The following is a 17,461-nucleotide window of genomic DNA, read 5'->3' as shown; positions in this document are numbered from 1 at the left end:
TCAAGCAAGCGACGGCTGAATTACAATTTCAGATCTTGTTTTTCTTTCCGGAATTGTCATCTGTGGTGGATTTGTTTTTTTTCCTCGTTCTGCTTTGTTGCCTTCAGGCCTTTGGGAAGCGTTCTCAATTGTATGTGCTGGGTTTGTGGATTAACAGGTTGACTGGAGTGATCATTGTCACTTGACCTTTCAGACATAGATGACAATCTACATAGACACTTTCCAATAGGAATGAAAGATTAATGAGATCTAAGGATCTAGTAAACCTGAACTGGATTGGTCAATCTTGATAAGAGACTTGGAAAGTCAAAGATATCTTAAAGGAAGCACTCTTGTAATGCATGCCTCCGTCTCTAGAGTGGCACTTTAGGGAGTCATGTACTGGTTGCTTCATTGGAACCTTTTAGCACTTTTATATAGTTGAACAGCTATTCCCATTGCATTTTCCCACCCCTGTTTTCTTAAAGGGATCCTGTTGTGAGAACAGAATTGTGGAAATGAGGGACATCCCTTAACTGTCCAATATATCTCATTATGTACAAGATCCCCTATTGTGAAAAGGGCTTTAATACTGCAAGTGTGAAGAGGACTATACAAGGGAGTACTTAAAGTAGGTTATATAATATAACGTGTTCTTGTTGGTCATGCTATGGGAACTTTTCACATTTACAGAAGGGGAAATAAACATTTTTGCATCCCCACAATCTTAAGGTGACTATACACCTTTAATAACTGCTGACTATGTTCTTGGTCAACCAAAAGCTATTCTTACTAATGGACACCACTGGCAGCAGCATGTCTCTAGTAAGAACAAATGACCAGGCAGGGTGAAATACAATATGCTCGATCCTCCCCCCCCATCCCCATATCACCTGTCAAAAGGAGAATACCCACATTATATTGATCTAGGCCCTCATGAATGGTCAGTTTGGTTGGCTTTACTCTCATATTTATTGGTACCTTAAAGTAGATTAGTTGGTGAATCCAAAGAAGATCCACCAATGGTCTTCGATCTATGGTGGTCAGCTTACAATCTCAGATGAATTTCAACCCATCCAATTCTATTGTATCCACAAAAACAAGAAGCCATCAGGTGCCTTATCTAGTTATCCCTGCTATCATATATTGATGACTTAGCTAACCCAATTGGACATGTTTATGGTGGAGTTGGAGTTGAACCACAATCACTGTCATCTCTTGTCTATAGTCAGCTTACAACTTCATGTCTTTGTCAACTTAAAGTTTTCCAACATTACAGTAGGTCAAATAAATTGTAGTCCACTGATGGTTATCAGCGACATTGCACCTTTTGTTCAGATGCTGTATCACATTTTTAGTTTTAAGATAACCTGCAAGGGTCAGAAGTGTACACATAGGGCTAAACAGAAAAAGTTCCTGATGTTTATGAACACTACTGCACCCCTAACTGATCAAAAAAGGAGAACCTGGTGCACGATTGCCCCGACCTACTTGGATTAATTTCCTACACCTTTGCCATTGAATCTGTAGATATATGCATAGATTCCCACCATCCAATAAAATAAGGGGTGAGGCCAACCCTTAAGGGGTGAGGCCAACTCGGTCCAGAGGGACCCAAATAGGCTACCCCTATAGAACTTACACTCCTGATATTACAAGCTATGGTCTGAGTAGAAGGTACTCACCCATCCATATTAGAAGGCTCTTAGGTGGACCTCCACCTTAAAATGTCAGCATGATGATATCCCCATCAAATGGAGAAGCAGATTTCAATATGGGAAGTGAAGGGGTTACATCATGAAGTAATCTCTGTGTCTCGAATTTATTATGTGTCAGAGATACATTTTGAGAGCAACACAATGAAGTGTTACCTAACAGACATGCAGACAGCCGTTTCCGTAAAGATGAAGCAAAAGGACATTAAGAAATAATCTCAATACTTTATGTGGGCGGTTTCCTTCTATATAAACTAATACTGTTGATAAAACCCAACTTGAAGATCTATCCAGATGGCAAGTCGGAAGACAAATAACATGCCAAGTGATTCCTATCTGTCGATCTGATTTTTTTTTTCTCTACAGAAATGGAATTGGTAATTTTTATCTAGCTCTTCTTGATGCTATCGTACATTTAGCATTTGCTCCTAACGTTGATCTAACACAGGCCTATTTGTTTAGGTGGCCATATACTTTAGACAGACATGGTTGATGGTTGAACAAAATATTTACTGGTTATCGATTGTGCCAACCGATAAAACCATACATGCCGTATTTATAGTTGTTCAGACTGGTCAAACATATCCAGTGACAACAGGTGAAGGGCTCAGGATCTTAGATCAATTGGGGACTTGATCAGATAATTTGCAATACATTTGACCTCTCCAAACAATGGAAATCTAACATTGGTTGGCTAAAGCGATCTTTTGTTAAATTTGTGTATGCATATATTCAGGTTGGGTGAACCAATTAATATAGAATTAGGCTCAACCCAAAATTTTCAAAAGCCTCGGGTTCGCTCAAACATGAAAATTTTGGAGGTTTTCACCCATGAAACAATATTATAATCTGGGGACTGAGGAGTATAAGTGGGGGCCCAGAAGAGGAGAAAGAAAAATAACAAACACTTATAACTCTCCTTGCCTCACCTCTCCTGAGGGTCTGATGGCTCCTTGGATTCCTCTTCAGGCCTCTTCCGGCCCTTTGATTGTGCGTCAGTGTGACCGTGAGGCGTGTGAGATTAGGCGGAGGCCGGTAGAGACATCAAGAGGAGACCGGGGACTACCAGATATTACCACAATGCTCAGGAAAGGATAGGCAAGATGGGTATAAGTATTTTTTCTCACCTCCTTTTGGCCTCCATTTCTTATACTATGTTGTCTGATGAGAGCCCAGAGTATAATAATCTGAATATGTTCAGCACAAAACAAACCGGATGGACAAACTTCATAAATATTCACAAAATGAATCTCTACCACCTATGTCATCGACTGACAGAGAACAAGCATTGACCTTCCTTCTTTGGGATCCTTTATGTATAGTTTCTTTGTCTATCAAGAGTGTATGTGCCATTGTAATTGATGAGGAGACCTGTTCTTGTTGGCCTCATCTTGTTGGTTTGCTTTTAGTGGTAAGAACTAGAGCAGGACAACCCTCTGAGGAAGAGCTACATTATCAAGAGGAATGGAAATACTGGGTTCTGTATTGGGCAGCAAAACCTACCACAACCTCCACAACGTTAGGAGATCAGTGTGAGGACAGGAGGCTTTACTGAAGAATTAGACCCAAAATGGTTTATCTTTCCTTTCCTGTCATGGCTCTGGTCACTGCTGTTCTCTCTTGTTAGTGGTGCTCTCTCCTTTCCACAACCCAGGATGGTTGCACATCCAGTGTTAAAAAGGTTCAAAGTGTGTGATGGTGGTAATAGTCTTTTCCCTATGGCAATAGCTGACTTCTGCTTTGATCAAGGCTGATGTCCCCTTGTTCCGCATTGACAGATAAAAAAGGAATCAATAGACTAGTTTTCCAAAATGGCAGTTCGAACTTCCATACATAAACTTGTCTCCGCTTACTACAGATATTGGAGATTTAAAAAGTTGTGAATCGCCAGTTTGCGCCTTTTTTTTTTACACACCAAAAGTCTAAAGTAGACCACACTTAATTGACTGAGGGGACTAAGCTTGACTAAGCTCCACCTACTTTGTAGAACATTCTGGACAAAGAAACTTCTTTATACTGATAAAAAAATCACGGCCGCAAAATAGCGCCGCGTGTACGATCCCGGCTCCCATTGAAATCAAGCGTATACGGCCCACAAAAGCTCCCGCGGCGTACTCGTGCCAGATTACGAGCCAAAATACGTTGTGTGAATGCACCCTTAAAGTGCAGAAAACACCCTCAAATTATTAGACAGGCATAAAATCTGTATCAGATGTATCTCAACACTAAGGGCTCGTTCACACGGTGTAACGTGCCGCGAGATTTGGCACGTGTACGCCACGTGACCCTTTGTTTGCCGTACACGCTCCCATTGAGTTCAATGGGAGCGGGGATCGTATGCGCCGCGCTAGTTTGCGGCCGTGCATTTATACATATACATATACATATATATATATATTACATCGGTGATGTGCATGACTGCTCAATACTTGACAATACGGGTTGTTGGGTCAATCTTTTGCAATCACTCTATAAAAGGCAGGTCACTCTCAGCCTAAACAAAGTATTGTCCTTCATGGTTACAGAGAGAAATGCAGAAATAATAATCTTTATATAGATATGCAAATCAGCCTGCAAGTGCACTGGGGGTGGAGCCAGATTTGCCTACAGGCTGCCATAGTACTCTCATTTAGGTTAGGGCTACACAGCGACACTTAAAATCACACAAAAGTCATGTGACAAAAAAAGTCTTTCATTTCTATGGTGTTCCATGTGACATAATGCTACTGCGACTTTGTGTCCGGTTAAAAAAAATGGTTTCGACGTGGAGAGGCAGAAGACGCACAGGGGCGGTCACTTTGCAAACCCATTCAAATGAATGGGTTTGAAAACTAACTGTCGGGTTTTCGTCTCCTGTCCAGCTTCTCGGGCAGTAGATGGAAACCAGCAAAGTGGACTGGCGTGAACCCGCCCTTAGCCACTACTGACATTTCAACCTCTGCTTATATCATAACTTTCTATAGGTAAATCTGGTGAATCAGGCCCCGCCCCCAGTGCTCTTGCAGTCTGATTTGAATATCCATAAAAATATTATTATCTCAATTTTGCTTCATTGGTTTGCCCACAAGGTATATTACTGCGCCTATTTAACGTCCTTACATAGTGATATTATTGGTTTTGGAGGCATTTCAGACCTGAGAATTTCCCTTTAAGTTGACCATATTCATTAGACGATTGTAGACTGAGCCAGACGTCGATAGGACTGTTGACCATCTCATGTGTAGTGGTCTCTCAATTCTCTCATGATGGCAGAAGTTTATAAGGATCAGACTGCTGGATTTCAATATCGTTCAGCTAATAGCTGATATGTGTTTTTTTTTGTTTTGTTTTTTTTTAATGTAGATTGTGAGCCCTACAGAGGGCGCACAATGTACATTTTTTCCCTATCAGTATGTATTTTTGGAATATGGGATGGAAATCCATGCAAACACGGAGAGAACATATAAACTCCTTGCAGATGTTTTTTTGCCCTTGGCGGGATTTGAACACCAGGACTCCAGCGCTGCAAGGCTGCAGTGCTAACCACTGGGCCACCGTGTGGCCCCCAATAGCTGATATGTGTATGGCTGTTGTCAGGGTCTGGGGTTGCTAGGTGCGGTGGCATAGATATAAAAATCCAGTTTCTTTAGTCCAAAACAAAGGTAGAGTTTATTTTCACTCAAAAAGGTAGTGCAGCAAAAAAAAGAAACAATACAAAAATAAATCCCTGCCTGCAATAGAATAACAGAAATTCAAAAGCCAGTTGAGTCATTTAGGACACAGCTCCAAAAATATGACCTCTCTGTTGCTCCCCAGCCAAGCTCTGCCCAAAATCTGCTGCTGGAGCTGACTTCTTAAGCCTCCTTGATGAGCAGACTCTCTGCAGCTGAATCGCTGCCAGAACATCTCCAAAGTGTGGACTGGAGGGGCGTGGAATGACAGGTCCCACTACCAACCTACCTGTTATTCCTAAAAATTCAGCCCAATACTGAGCATTTACCAATATGCTCAGCAGACGAAAGTTGTCTGCTGAGAACAAACATTCCTTCTGGAGTTTTCTCATCTCACCCACCTTAGTAGTCTGGGTGAGATGTACACCCCCTCCATTACCTGACCAGCCATCTAGAGATGAGTGAACACTGTTCGATCGAATAGATATTCGATCGAATATCAGGCCGTTCGAGGTATTCGATTCCAATCGAATACCACGAGGCAAACACAGTTTAAAGTTGTATCTCCTCCCACCTTCCCTGGCGCTTTTTTTGCACCAGAAACTGTGCAAGGGAGGTGGGACAGGAACTACGACAACGGAGGCATTGAAAAAAAATCAGAAAAAGTAATTGGCTGGCTAAATCAGGTGACCTCCAATTTAGACAAATGGTGGATTTAAAATTCAGTTAATTTGAGACTGTGAACTATGACTGTGAGACAGAGACAGATCTACAGGCAGGGTTAGCTAGGGATTACCTTTATTTAGGGGGGAATGTTACTCACCCAGCTCTTTGGGTCTCTATCTGGTTGGAATCCCTGTCAGCTTGCGATATGCGGGAGATGACTTTTTCCCATAGGAATGCATTGACCAGCGTTGATTGGCCAAATGCCATACAGAGTACAGCATTCGGCCAATCAACGCTGGTTCTGCGGAGGCAGAAGTCTAAGATCGGTCCACAGCAGTTTCCATTCTGGTCCAATCCTAGACTCCGCCTCCTCACAGACAAGCCTCCGGCAGAACCAGCGTTTATTGGCCGAATGCTGTACTCTGTATGGCATTTGGCCAATCAACACTGGTCAATGCATTCCTATGGGAAATAGTCAGCTCCCGCATATCGCAAGCTGACAGGGATCCCGACATAATACTGTGACTTGGGCTTGTTAGATGTCCCCAGGCATGTTTCCCCTGCTGTCCCAGTTGCATTCCAGGGTGTTGGCATCATTTCCTGGGGTGTGATAGTGGACTTGGTGACTCTCCTGTGTCACCCCTGAAACAAGCATTTTTTCCCCATAGACTATAATAGGGTTCAATATTTGTTCGAATAGTCGAATATTGAGGGGCTATTCGAAACGAATATCAAATATTTTACTGTTTGCTCATCTCTACAGCCATCCGCTTACACTGTATTAGTCGGGAGTCTGAATATTGTATTCTCCTGAGCAGTTTTATAAGGTCTGAATAAGACCTGACACCTCTCCTGGCTTTTAGTAAAAACTTGAAACTGACAACTCAGTGTTACCATTCCCATGTTGAAGTGGCGGGTCTCATGTCTTGCATTGACAGCATGGATTGGACAATGTCAGACTGTGTAGGATCACACCCCCAACTGGTGACACCCAGATGTAAATTTATTCATAATTTTCGAGGAAGAACAACACAATATAGAGCATTAAAAAATTCTCCAGCGTTGTTATTATGTACTTAGTAAAACAGATATATCAGGAGAAGTCATGGGGTAAATGCAAAAACAATGTTTGTTCTATCATTTATTTGGGTTACTATGCACCCAATTTGGAGCATTTTTGGTGAATTGAAACCACACCCCTTTTCTAAGAAGTCACGCCCACCTGTAAAGTCAAACTAGAAGAGCCAAGTTGTACTGAGATGTGCCAAAGATACCAATGTCTACTTGAAACCCTAGTAGTAAATCTAGGCGCATGGCTCCCAAATCAGTGTTTTCATTGGGACATGGAATATCTTTTTGAATATCTGAATTTTTTTTTTTAAGCTCAGACAATAAAACCTAAACTGAATGTGGATTAGTTGTTATTCAGTTTACCTGTGATGATAACTACTAGATGAAGTATTGTCCTGAGGACACAAAAGTTGTTATTGCATGGAGCCTGTGATATCAAACTCAGATATTCTGCTTTGAGTAGCGGGTCCCTCTGGCATGAATATGTTCCAGGATCTTAGTACACAGCAGATCCACTGCTACAAACATCTCCAAGTTATTCTCAGATTTAGGCAAAGTAATACTATAATTGTCTGAGAGACATTGTCCTACAAGTGAATGGGCACTATCTTCATACCTCATCTCCTGCCCAATACCACATAACCCCCTTTTTCTTATCCGAACAAACGACACAGAGACTTGTTGTCGGATAATTTTACTCACTGCAGCTATTTTATTAACAAACATGTACAACATGAAATTGTAAAAAAACATAACTTACACAACCGTATAAATAATCAGTATGAACAACCTGTATAGATAACCGGTATAAATAACCTTGAATGGAGGTCCTTGCAGCTACAAAAAGAGGATGGTCTGGTGCCCACCAAATATATATAGCAGATGCCCCATTTTTTTGCCACCGGCCATTACCCCCGGTTCGGTGGCACTACACTACACCTCGTGAGAGACCTACCATACACCAAACCACCACACAAAATACTTACGGGGGGGGGGGGGGGGCGAGGGGACCTCACCATGATGCCTCCCCCCCACCAGATTCCACCAACTCCAAGGACCCCGCCTACCAAGGCCACCATGAAGCAGTGAGGAGGCCCAGAAGTGAGGGAAGGTGAGTATAAATGTTGGCTATTTTCTTACACCTCCCCTGAGCCTCCACCTATAATCATGGGGTCTAAAGAGACCCCAGAGCAGAATAATTTCACTTCTGGTGTGCAGGAGACAAACCCTCAAAGATTCAGGTTATGTTTGAACCCCAAACTTTTGGAATATATGGGTCGAATTTGGCTTATTCCAAATCGGTTTGCCCATCTCTAACACTAACATTATGTGATCTATACAGGATATCATACTTTTTTAGAATATAAAGAGTGACATGGAAAATTTAAAAAAAAAATCACCAAAATTTTTAAATAAATTTGTTTCACATAAAAACTTGGTTTTAAACAAGGGGTATTTTTGGTGACCATTTCTTTTGCAGGCCACCTTTTCAGGTGTGCAGAATATGCAAATCCTTTATCCTAATTGCTTTATCACCCCCATTTGGAAGATACTCCTATAGATCAATAGATTGGCATGGGACTTTCAATAATGGCATAAGATGTTCATTGTCCGCTCGGAGGATGCTGTTGCCAGAGCCTGCAATGCTTCAGTACTCACGGATATCTATCACTTCACAGATACAGTAGGGTGCTAACTGCATGTTGGCAATCGGATCCGAGCGTACAGAGGACAGTCTCAGTAATGTATAGTATATAGGTTACAGATCTGTTTTACCAGGAAATTCACCCTACTGACTATATGGCAGTATCTGTATATGACTATACTATGAACCAAAAGGATCCAGTCTCCATAAAACCCATGCTATCCTAAGGTGAGATCAGATCAGTAATACATTTACATCTGCCTTTCTCCCACGAGCATGAAACAAGTTTTCAGACTCTCAGTATCTGTAGGGTTTTTCTATTACCCCATGGAATGGTATTACTTTGCCAAGAACTGATATTTACTTGGTGCTGATAGTTGTATCTGTGGATATGCCTCACTAGTGTATGCTATGTTAGAACATAGTCATGCCACTTATTTGATATCATAACGGTGGCGCTCCTCCATTATTCCTTCTCTTGTGAATAAATTCATATCTGGGTGATGCCAGTTGGGTTGGTGTCCCCAAACAGTCTGACATAGTGCTGTCGGTGCCATATTTTGTGCACGCCCCTTCAACTAGATATTGGTAACACCTAGTTGTCAATTTCTTCATAAATATTCAAGAGTTTACCAATACAGGTTTCTATAAGCAGTCTGAAACAAGGATGAAACATATTAAAGCAGCAACTCAGTTAGATATAACCTACCAAAAATCCTCTTTTTCCCCAGGAAAAGTCATGCTTCCATAGACGAAATATTCTCATGTTTCAGAATATGCAAATGATTGATATGGAGCACTGGGGGCGGTTCCATTGCTTCTCACCTCTGCATCTCATACTGCTTTTGGTGCCAACGTAGGGCCAAGTGAGAGTTCAGTATAGGAGGGGAGAAGAAAGGAGGGACAAAGGTTGTATTAGATCAGCGTGGGGCATAGCAGGTTGGAGCAATAAAGCCGTCCTCAGTGCTCCAGACTTTTCATTTGCATCTTGGGAAATAAATGAATATCTCTACATCCGGGCATATAGTCAGGTGAGCTTGACCTATGTAACTGTGTTACTAGTTTAATATGCTTTACCCTGTTGACAGGCTCTCTTTAAGGTCATGGGCTGCCTACCACCTTCTAGAGCCATGATACATTTGGGCAAATAAATCGCTACTCACTTGCTATAGCACCAAATAAACAGCCATGCTTAGTGAGGGTAGATAATGGGTTTATGGTAACATCCCTGGGGTCTGGGGAAGAAGAGAGATCTAGTCCAATGATTTAGGACACCAAAGGAGTTACAAGGGTTGCCCAGGCACATAACTTCCCAGGCCAATCAGTAGCCTAAGGACATGGGACATAACTAGCATATAATACCTGTGACATCTCGGTTCCTTCCCTTAGGCCACTGCGGTGGAGACTTCTGCTGGAAAATCCCTAGGGCGCAGCAGGATTGGACAATGGCCTGAGACACGGTAGTCTAGAACACAGAAGTGGTTAATGTTTGCATTCCTGGTGGTCTAAGGCAGTGAATAGGTTACTTTTCCTTGGTCTAGGGTAGAGAGATGGTTAATGCCAGTTCTCGTTGTCTACTATGGAAAAATTCCAATATTAATACTAAAAATACCTGGTGGTTTATCACAGTGTAGGAGTCCATCATACTTTGGATCCATTGGTATCCATATTCACCTCACCAGACTCCAAGCGGGTCCTGGCTGTAACAAGAGGTTGAACTCTAATGGGCTGATCACTGCCTAAAATGAATCTTCACTTCCCACCCCTTTGATTTTCCACTACGGCTTTTACTCACTTATTTATCTCAGAAACAATGGGGCAGATCAGCGGAGGAATGTCTGTGGCTGAATCAGTTCAGGCAAAAGTCTTGTATTACCATATTACAGCCATGATGTATTACATTTTACAAAGCTATGGGGGCTTGTTATTTGTAGTATATATTTTTTGTATATAGTTTTTACTGGTATTTTTTAAGGGTATCTTGTGACTTCCTAGTCACTTATATTTATTAAGGGGTTGACAGATAGCCAGAAAAATAGCATTGTGATTTTTTTGCATTGTGGTTTCACCAAGTGGGAAAAATACTTCTATTTCAAAAGTTTAGTCACTTTCTGATACAGCAATAACAAAGTCAATATGTTTTATTTTTATTTTTGTGTAATTATTTTATTTTTATATGTAAAAAATTATTTTTCATTTCCAATTAACTCTGTGACACAACTCAGACTCAGCAGAGCCCCCACGCATGCGCAGGGATTAACTGAAGCCTACAAATACTCCCAGCTTCACTGTTGGGCTTGGCTTACAAGGAATATGTGTGGGATCTCCTTGGGCCATAGTGGTGACGTCAAAGAGGCTAGGGGAAGTCCTTCACAGTGGAGAGCTTGACTTTATGCACTAGACTAGACTTCAAAATCTTAAATTACATATGGGATAAATCTTAATTTTTCAAGATGGTGACATCACTTACACATTATAAAGAGAGCTTTGGAGAAGAGATCAAATGCCCTGTTGGGTACTAATGGGTTTTAGGGGCTAAATTGTGCTCACAAGTTCCCATTTCACACTAGTATCATGGCTTCTGCTTATAAACCTATACAACTACTGTATGACAGGTCTGTTTTTGAACCAATCCCAAAGAAGTCTACAAATGTTATTGACCTATACTGGAGTACAGCAGGTATCTGTCAAGGTTCCAGTATTCTTGACAGCAAGAATAGTGATGCAGGCTTTTCCAGCCTCCAATAACTACAGGAAGTTGAGATAGGAACTCAATGAATTATAACCCGGCTAATACATAGTTTGTTGGCATAATGACTTTGTCCATATCCCAATATGTCTGCCATCTGCTGTGACCATGTGGGTGTGCAGGAAGCTTGCAGAAATATCTTAGCAATCATCTCTGTTCATGTCAAACTGTGATAATGATGAATTTGAAAGGACTGAGAGCTAAAAAACCTTCTAAACAGCTTCCGAAGTTGTCACATACCCCCAACCTCTCTCATTTTCTCTCTTTCTGGAATAAAGTGAGATAAGATGGGTCTCGGCAGAACTCAGCATGGCTCCTTTCTGGCAACAATTGATTTTCCTCTTCCATTTCTGATCTATTTCCGCAAGGGAAAACGCTTCCAAAGACTATAGTTTTTTTAGTCTACATAGGGGGTCTACATTTAAAACAATGTCCACAATTTCTGTTTCCGCTTGTTTCTTCTTTCTTATTGACCTTTCTAAGCATTATGAATGTTCAAGGAATAAAGTCAATTGAATCCAATCCAATGGGGACCATCTTTTTGTGTTTACACATATCTTTGTGATCTTTGTCAATTCAGTCAATGGGAGTTTTGCCTTCACAGATCTATTGGGAGTGTTTTATGTAACCAAACTTTTGGAGCTTCTTTTTTCTTCTTTTCTGACCTTGAGTGAAATCTGCTATATTGATGAATGGGCACAATTTTTGAAGAAAAGAAGGTTACAAACTTGTTGGACTAAGACACTACTGTGTTGTGTAGACTTTTCAATTGACTCTTGAAATTGTGCAGTGCTAACAGCTTAATAAGTCTCCACACACCTATATGGTGGTCTCTCCCCAAGGAGTGACGATACCCCCCTTACCCTGTCTAAGCCTCTCACCTCTACCAGGTTAGTCTTCTCTACATCGGGCTGACGAGATGCAATAACATTGAAACGGCCGTCCTCGGTTGAGAGACTATACCTGGTAATAATCCCTGCATCATTGCAAAACAAAGGCCTCTTGGAAGGTCGAGCAATAAGCAATAGAGTACAGCGATATGTCTAATGATTGTTTTATACTGAGGCATACCACCATAATAAGGAATCACCCCTATGTCTAAGGCTGGATTCACATGTGTATTTGAGACTGCAAGGAGAACTTTTCCCTTCATCCATTTCAGTATAGAACTGGCAGAAACCCAGCAGACCCCATTGTAGACTATGGGGTAACCAGTTTTTAATCGCACAGGATTCCCATGTGGACCCGTACGATGTAGACCGACCCGCGAGTGAACCTAGCATAAGATACGGATTACTTACTGTAAGAGCATTGAGACTATAGAACTCTCTGCCATATAATGTTGTTATTAAAGATTTGCAGAACATTTCGTATTGAGCTGAGTTTGTTAAGAATTTTCAAAAATCTAGGATTCAGACAAACCAAGATTTTCATGGCTTGCTACCCATGACTCACTATTATATTCCGGTGTCTTTTTGGACCCTGGAATATAAACAGTGGAGGCCCAGGGAAGATGCAATGAAACAAAAAATACAGATACTTTCCCTCACCTCTGTTGGGCTTCCTTGCAGCACCTAGGGTGCATTCCTTGATGTCTTCAATCCTTTTTGGGTCTCTTCTGTGCTCTTTTGAGATGTTGCTGGCCCTGGGTACCGCTGGGGCCTGTGATTGGTAGAACCTTACAAATATTCACAAAATAAATCTCGTGTGGCCCATCATTAGTTGTAATGGTTGATTCATTGATAAATTCAAGTGGAACCTGGATGCCTTTCTTGAAGTCTTCAATATTGGAATCTATGGTTACTAGACTAATGGGTCTTTTATCCTGGGATTCCTTCACTCGTTGTCTGATTTCCTGATCGGCAGATTTGGAGTGGGAAACAATTTGGCATTTGGCATCTGCCTAGGTTTTATTTTTTTGCATTCCCCTGGTTCATTAGGATTATAGGTTTACTTTGATGGACTTGAATAAGGATTCCATCTTTATTAATGATGTAATCTAATCTCAATTTGCATCTCCATTGTTTGATGTTTGTAGGAAACCAAAAATGACAAGGAGCCAGTTTCATTACATTGACCCCTTTGACTTCTCATTGGGTTTGGGTTCTACTATGATGTTTGTCATTTTTCCAAAATAAAAATAGCCCTGCATTCTGAGCTACTGTAATTTTCATGGAAAAAAATGATAGACTTTGTGAGCGAGACTTCAAATGAAGGATCCGTCACAGATGTGAGCCTAAGCCACACCGTACCCACTTACCAGAGGGTGGTTTGATCAACTCTATGACCTAGCATGATCCTTAAACCAAAAGAGCTACAGTTCTTTGCTGTTTTCCACGCACATTAAAACTCCAGACCATCCATTTTACACGAAACTGCAACCTATGTTGTTCTTGTCCCATTTGTATCATCCCAGGACCTGACTACTACATCACAAAGCATCCAAGTGCTGAGCTTGTGAGTGTTGTCTGTGAGAACAGGATTATCACCCAGTGTTGGATGACCATATTATCCTTTGGTGGACATGAGCTCAAACACAATAATGTTCTAGCAGCAAATACCCAAAATTGAAGGGTACTATAGTCTATTTCATATGGAGGGTCTCCCAGAATTATGGAACCAATGAGTTTCGGTCTGACACTGGTGTCACCCATTGCCCTATGTAAGCTCTAGGCGATTGGAGTGATTGTTTTAGGCTGCCATGTATTTTTGTATATTAAACCGTGTTCTACACTATACAGTCCAGCCTATTAAAGTTTGGTTCCAGTATTTTTTCACTCTACTATCACCCTGTGTAGATATTACACAGGAAAAAATAATAAAGAAAGCCACTGTGATTTACTATCACACCAGTATATTCATCCTAGCTATATACCATCATTTACTATGATAGAAAAATCTCTGTAACTAATATATAAGAACAAGAGAATAATAGCAGATTTCGACTATTGCTTCCTATTGGTTTAATATTTAAGTCAGTGTAGTACAGAGAGGCACTCTATTGTACAGCAGATACTTCCAGTGACCACTTCTATACATGTAGTTAGAATTATTTACTTCTACAGATAGTTGCCATCTATACAAATTATCAGATAGCTACCAGAAGTAATACAGCCTGCAATATACACAGGGTGGACTGTATAAGTTCAGAAATTGAAAGTACTGTACATAACAAATTATACTGTATGCATGCAATTATTACACTGTACTTAGACCTAAATGGGGTTTCCAATCTTGTAAAGTGATAACATATAAGCTACAAAATACCATAACTTTATGATTGGTCAGAGTGTCCTCTGAGGCCATCACCGATTCTGAGAATGAAGGTAATAAAGAGACATAATGTAAAGAAAGACACTTGTGTAAAGAAATAGACTAATGTAAAGAAAGAGACTAATGTAGAGACAGAGACCAGCGTAAAGAAAGAGACTAATGTAAAGAAGGAGACTAATGTAAAGAAAGAGACTAATGTAAAGAAAGAGACTAGTGTAAAGAAGAGACAGTGTAAAGAAAGAGAATAGTGTAAAAAAAGAGACTAATGTAAAGAAAGAGACTAGTGTAAAGAAAGAGACTAATGTAAAGAAAGAGAGTAATGTAAAGAAAGACACTAGTGTAAAGAAAGAGACTAATGTAAAGAAAGAGACTAGTGTAAAAAAGAGACAGTATAAAGAAAGAGAATAGTGTAAAAAAAGAGACATAGTGTAAAGAAAGAGACTAGTGTAAAGAAAGAGACTAGTGTAAAGCAAGAGACTAGTGTAAAGAAAGAGACTAATGTAAAGAAAGAGACTAATGTAAAGAAAGAGACTAATGTAAAGAAAGAGACTAGTGTAAAAAAGAGACAGTATAAAGAAAGAGAATAGTGTAAAAAAAGAGACATAGTGTAAAGAAAGAGACTAGTGTAAAGAAAGAGACTAGTGTAAAGCAAGAGACTAGTGTAAAGAAAAAGAATAGTGTAAAGCAAGAGACTAGTGTAAAGAAAAAGAATAGTGTAAAGCAAGAGACTAGTGTAAAGAAAAAGAATAGTGTAAAGCAAGAGACTAGTGTAAAGAAAAAGAATAGTGTAAAGAAAGAGACTAGTGTAAAGAAAAAGAATAGGGTAAAGCAAGAGACTAGTGTAAAAAAGAGACAGTGTAAAGCAAGAGACTAGTGTAAAGAAAAAGAATAGTGTAAAGCAAGAGACTAGTGTAAAAAAGAGACTAGTGTAAAGAAAGAGAATAGTGTAAAGCAAGAGAATAGTGTAAAGAAAAAGAATAGTGTAAAGCAAGAGACTAGTGTAAAGAAAAAGAATAGTGTAAAGCAGGAGACTAGTGTAAAAAAGAGACTAGTGTAAAGAAAGAGAATAATGTAAAGAAAAAGAATAATGTAAAAAAAAGAGACTAGTGTAAAGAAAAAGAATAGTGTAAAGCAAGAGACTAGTGTAAAGAAAAAGAATAGTGTAAAGCAAGAGACTAGTGTAAAGAAAAAGAATAGTGTAAAGCAAGAGACTAGTGTAAAGAAAAAGAATAGTGTAAAGCAAGAGACTAGTGTAAAGAAAAAGAATAGTGTAAAGCAAGAGACTAGTGTAAAGAAAAAGAATAGTGTAAAGAAAGAGACTAGTGTAAAGAAAAAGAATAGGGTAAAGCAAGAGACTAGTGTAAAAAAGAGACAGTGTAAAGCAAGAGACTAGTGTAAAGAAAAGAATAGGGTAAAGCAAGAGACTAGTGTAAAAAAGAGACAGTGTAAAGCAAGAGACTAGTGTAAAGAAAAAGAATAGGGTAAAGCAAGAGACTAGTGTAAAGAAAAAGAATAGTGTAAAGCAGGAGACTAGTGTAAAAAAGAGACTAGTGTAAAGAAAGAGAATAGTGTAAAGAAAAAGAATAATGTAAAAAAAAGAGACTAGTGTAAAAAAAAAGAGAATAGTGTAAAAAAAGATATATTGTAAAGAAAGAGACTAGTGTAAAGAAAGAGAATAGTGTATAGAAAGAGACTAGTGTAAAGAAAGAAACTAGTGTAAAAAAGAGACATAGTGTAAAGAAAGAGAATGCAGTTTGTAGTTGCACTGCAGGATCAGACAACAAGAGATTTGTTTGTAGTCTGTTACCATGGAGATACATATGTTCAGACAACAACTGCTTGGTATCTGCCCTGTTGCAGTTTTTCTTTCTCAAGACTGGTGGTGTTTCTGAAGGTTGGACCTCCATCGATCATGAAACAATGTTGTAGATTAGATGGGAAAATAATTGATATTACAAATATATATTTTATTTCTATCTTATATTTTGCTGATGTCATATTCTATTTTTTGTCCACAGGGGGCCTCTTCCCAAACCAGCAATCACAGGAACATGCCGCCTTTCGCTTTGCATTATCTCAATTGGTGGAACCCCCAAAGCTGTTGCCCCAAATTGATATTGTGAACATCAGTGACAGTTTTGAAATGACCTACACCTGTAAGTACCACGAAAACTCCTTCTAAAAGTGTTCAGTGCAATTTATTTGGCGCCCGTGTATTAGCAGTTCTGTGGAGGAGAGTACAAGAGGTGCAAATCCTTTTAGCTGTTTTCTGTAGCCGAACGCAAGACGCTTATCTTAATTAAAAAGTATTTACTAAAAGTCTCTTGGCTGAAAAGATAATGGAAAAGCAGCAGAAAAAAAATGTTCTGTGTTTATCCACAGGAAAAGGCTAATTAATGTTAAAGGTAGAAGAACCGCCATGGAGCAGGCCCGTGTTGTTTCATTTAAAGCTATTGCGATTCCCAGATTAATTTTAATCTGATATGATTCTTATTGCCAGTTTTTATATGCACTTAGGCCTCATTATCAGATGTATTTAAAGGGTGTGTATAATTTTGCAACCAATTATTTTTATTGCTTTGGTGCATTTAAATTGCAAAATAATGTAACTATGCAAATTACCTTGATTAAAAAAATTCCTAATCATATGAGGCTACAGCTTCTATGCAGAACTATGCGTCTCCAGGGTAACAGACTACAAAAAATAAACTTT

At 39.8% G+C, this 17,461-nt stretch overlaps 1 protein-coding gene across 4 annotated transcripts in view; it reads left to right on the top strand.

Moving 5' to 3' along the window:
• Positions 1-17,461, top strand: part of GRIA1 (glutamate ionotropic receptor AMPA type subunit 1) — a 249,225-nt gene that overhangs the window by 8,927 nt on the left and 222,837 nt on the right. For all 4 annotated transcript variants that reach the window (XM_075274854.1, XM_075274853.1, XM_075274851.1 and 1 more), the window contains exon 2: positions 16,767-16,904. In XM_075274854.1, the coding sequence (XP_075130955.1) occupies positions 16,767-16,904 (138 nt within the window). The remainder of the gene's footprint in view (positions 1-16,766; positions 16,905-17,461) is intronic.

Source organism: Leptodactylus fuscus, chromosome 5 (assembly GCF_031893055.1).
Source record: "Leptodactylus fuscus isolate aLepFus1 chromosome 5, aLepFus1.hap2, whole genome shotgun sequence".
NCBI lineage: Eukaryota > Metazoa > Chordata > Amphibia > Anura > Leptodactylidae > Leptodactylus > Leptodactylus fuscus.
This window is presented reverse-complemented; position numbering and strand designations above follow the sequence as displayed.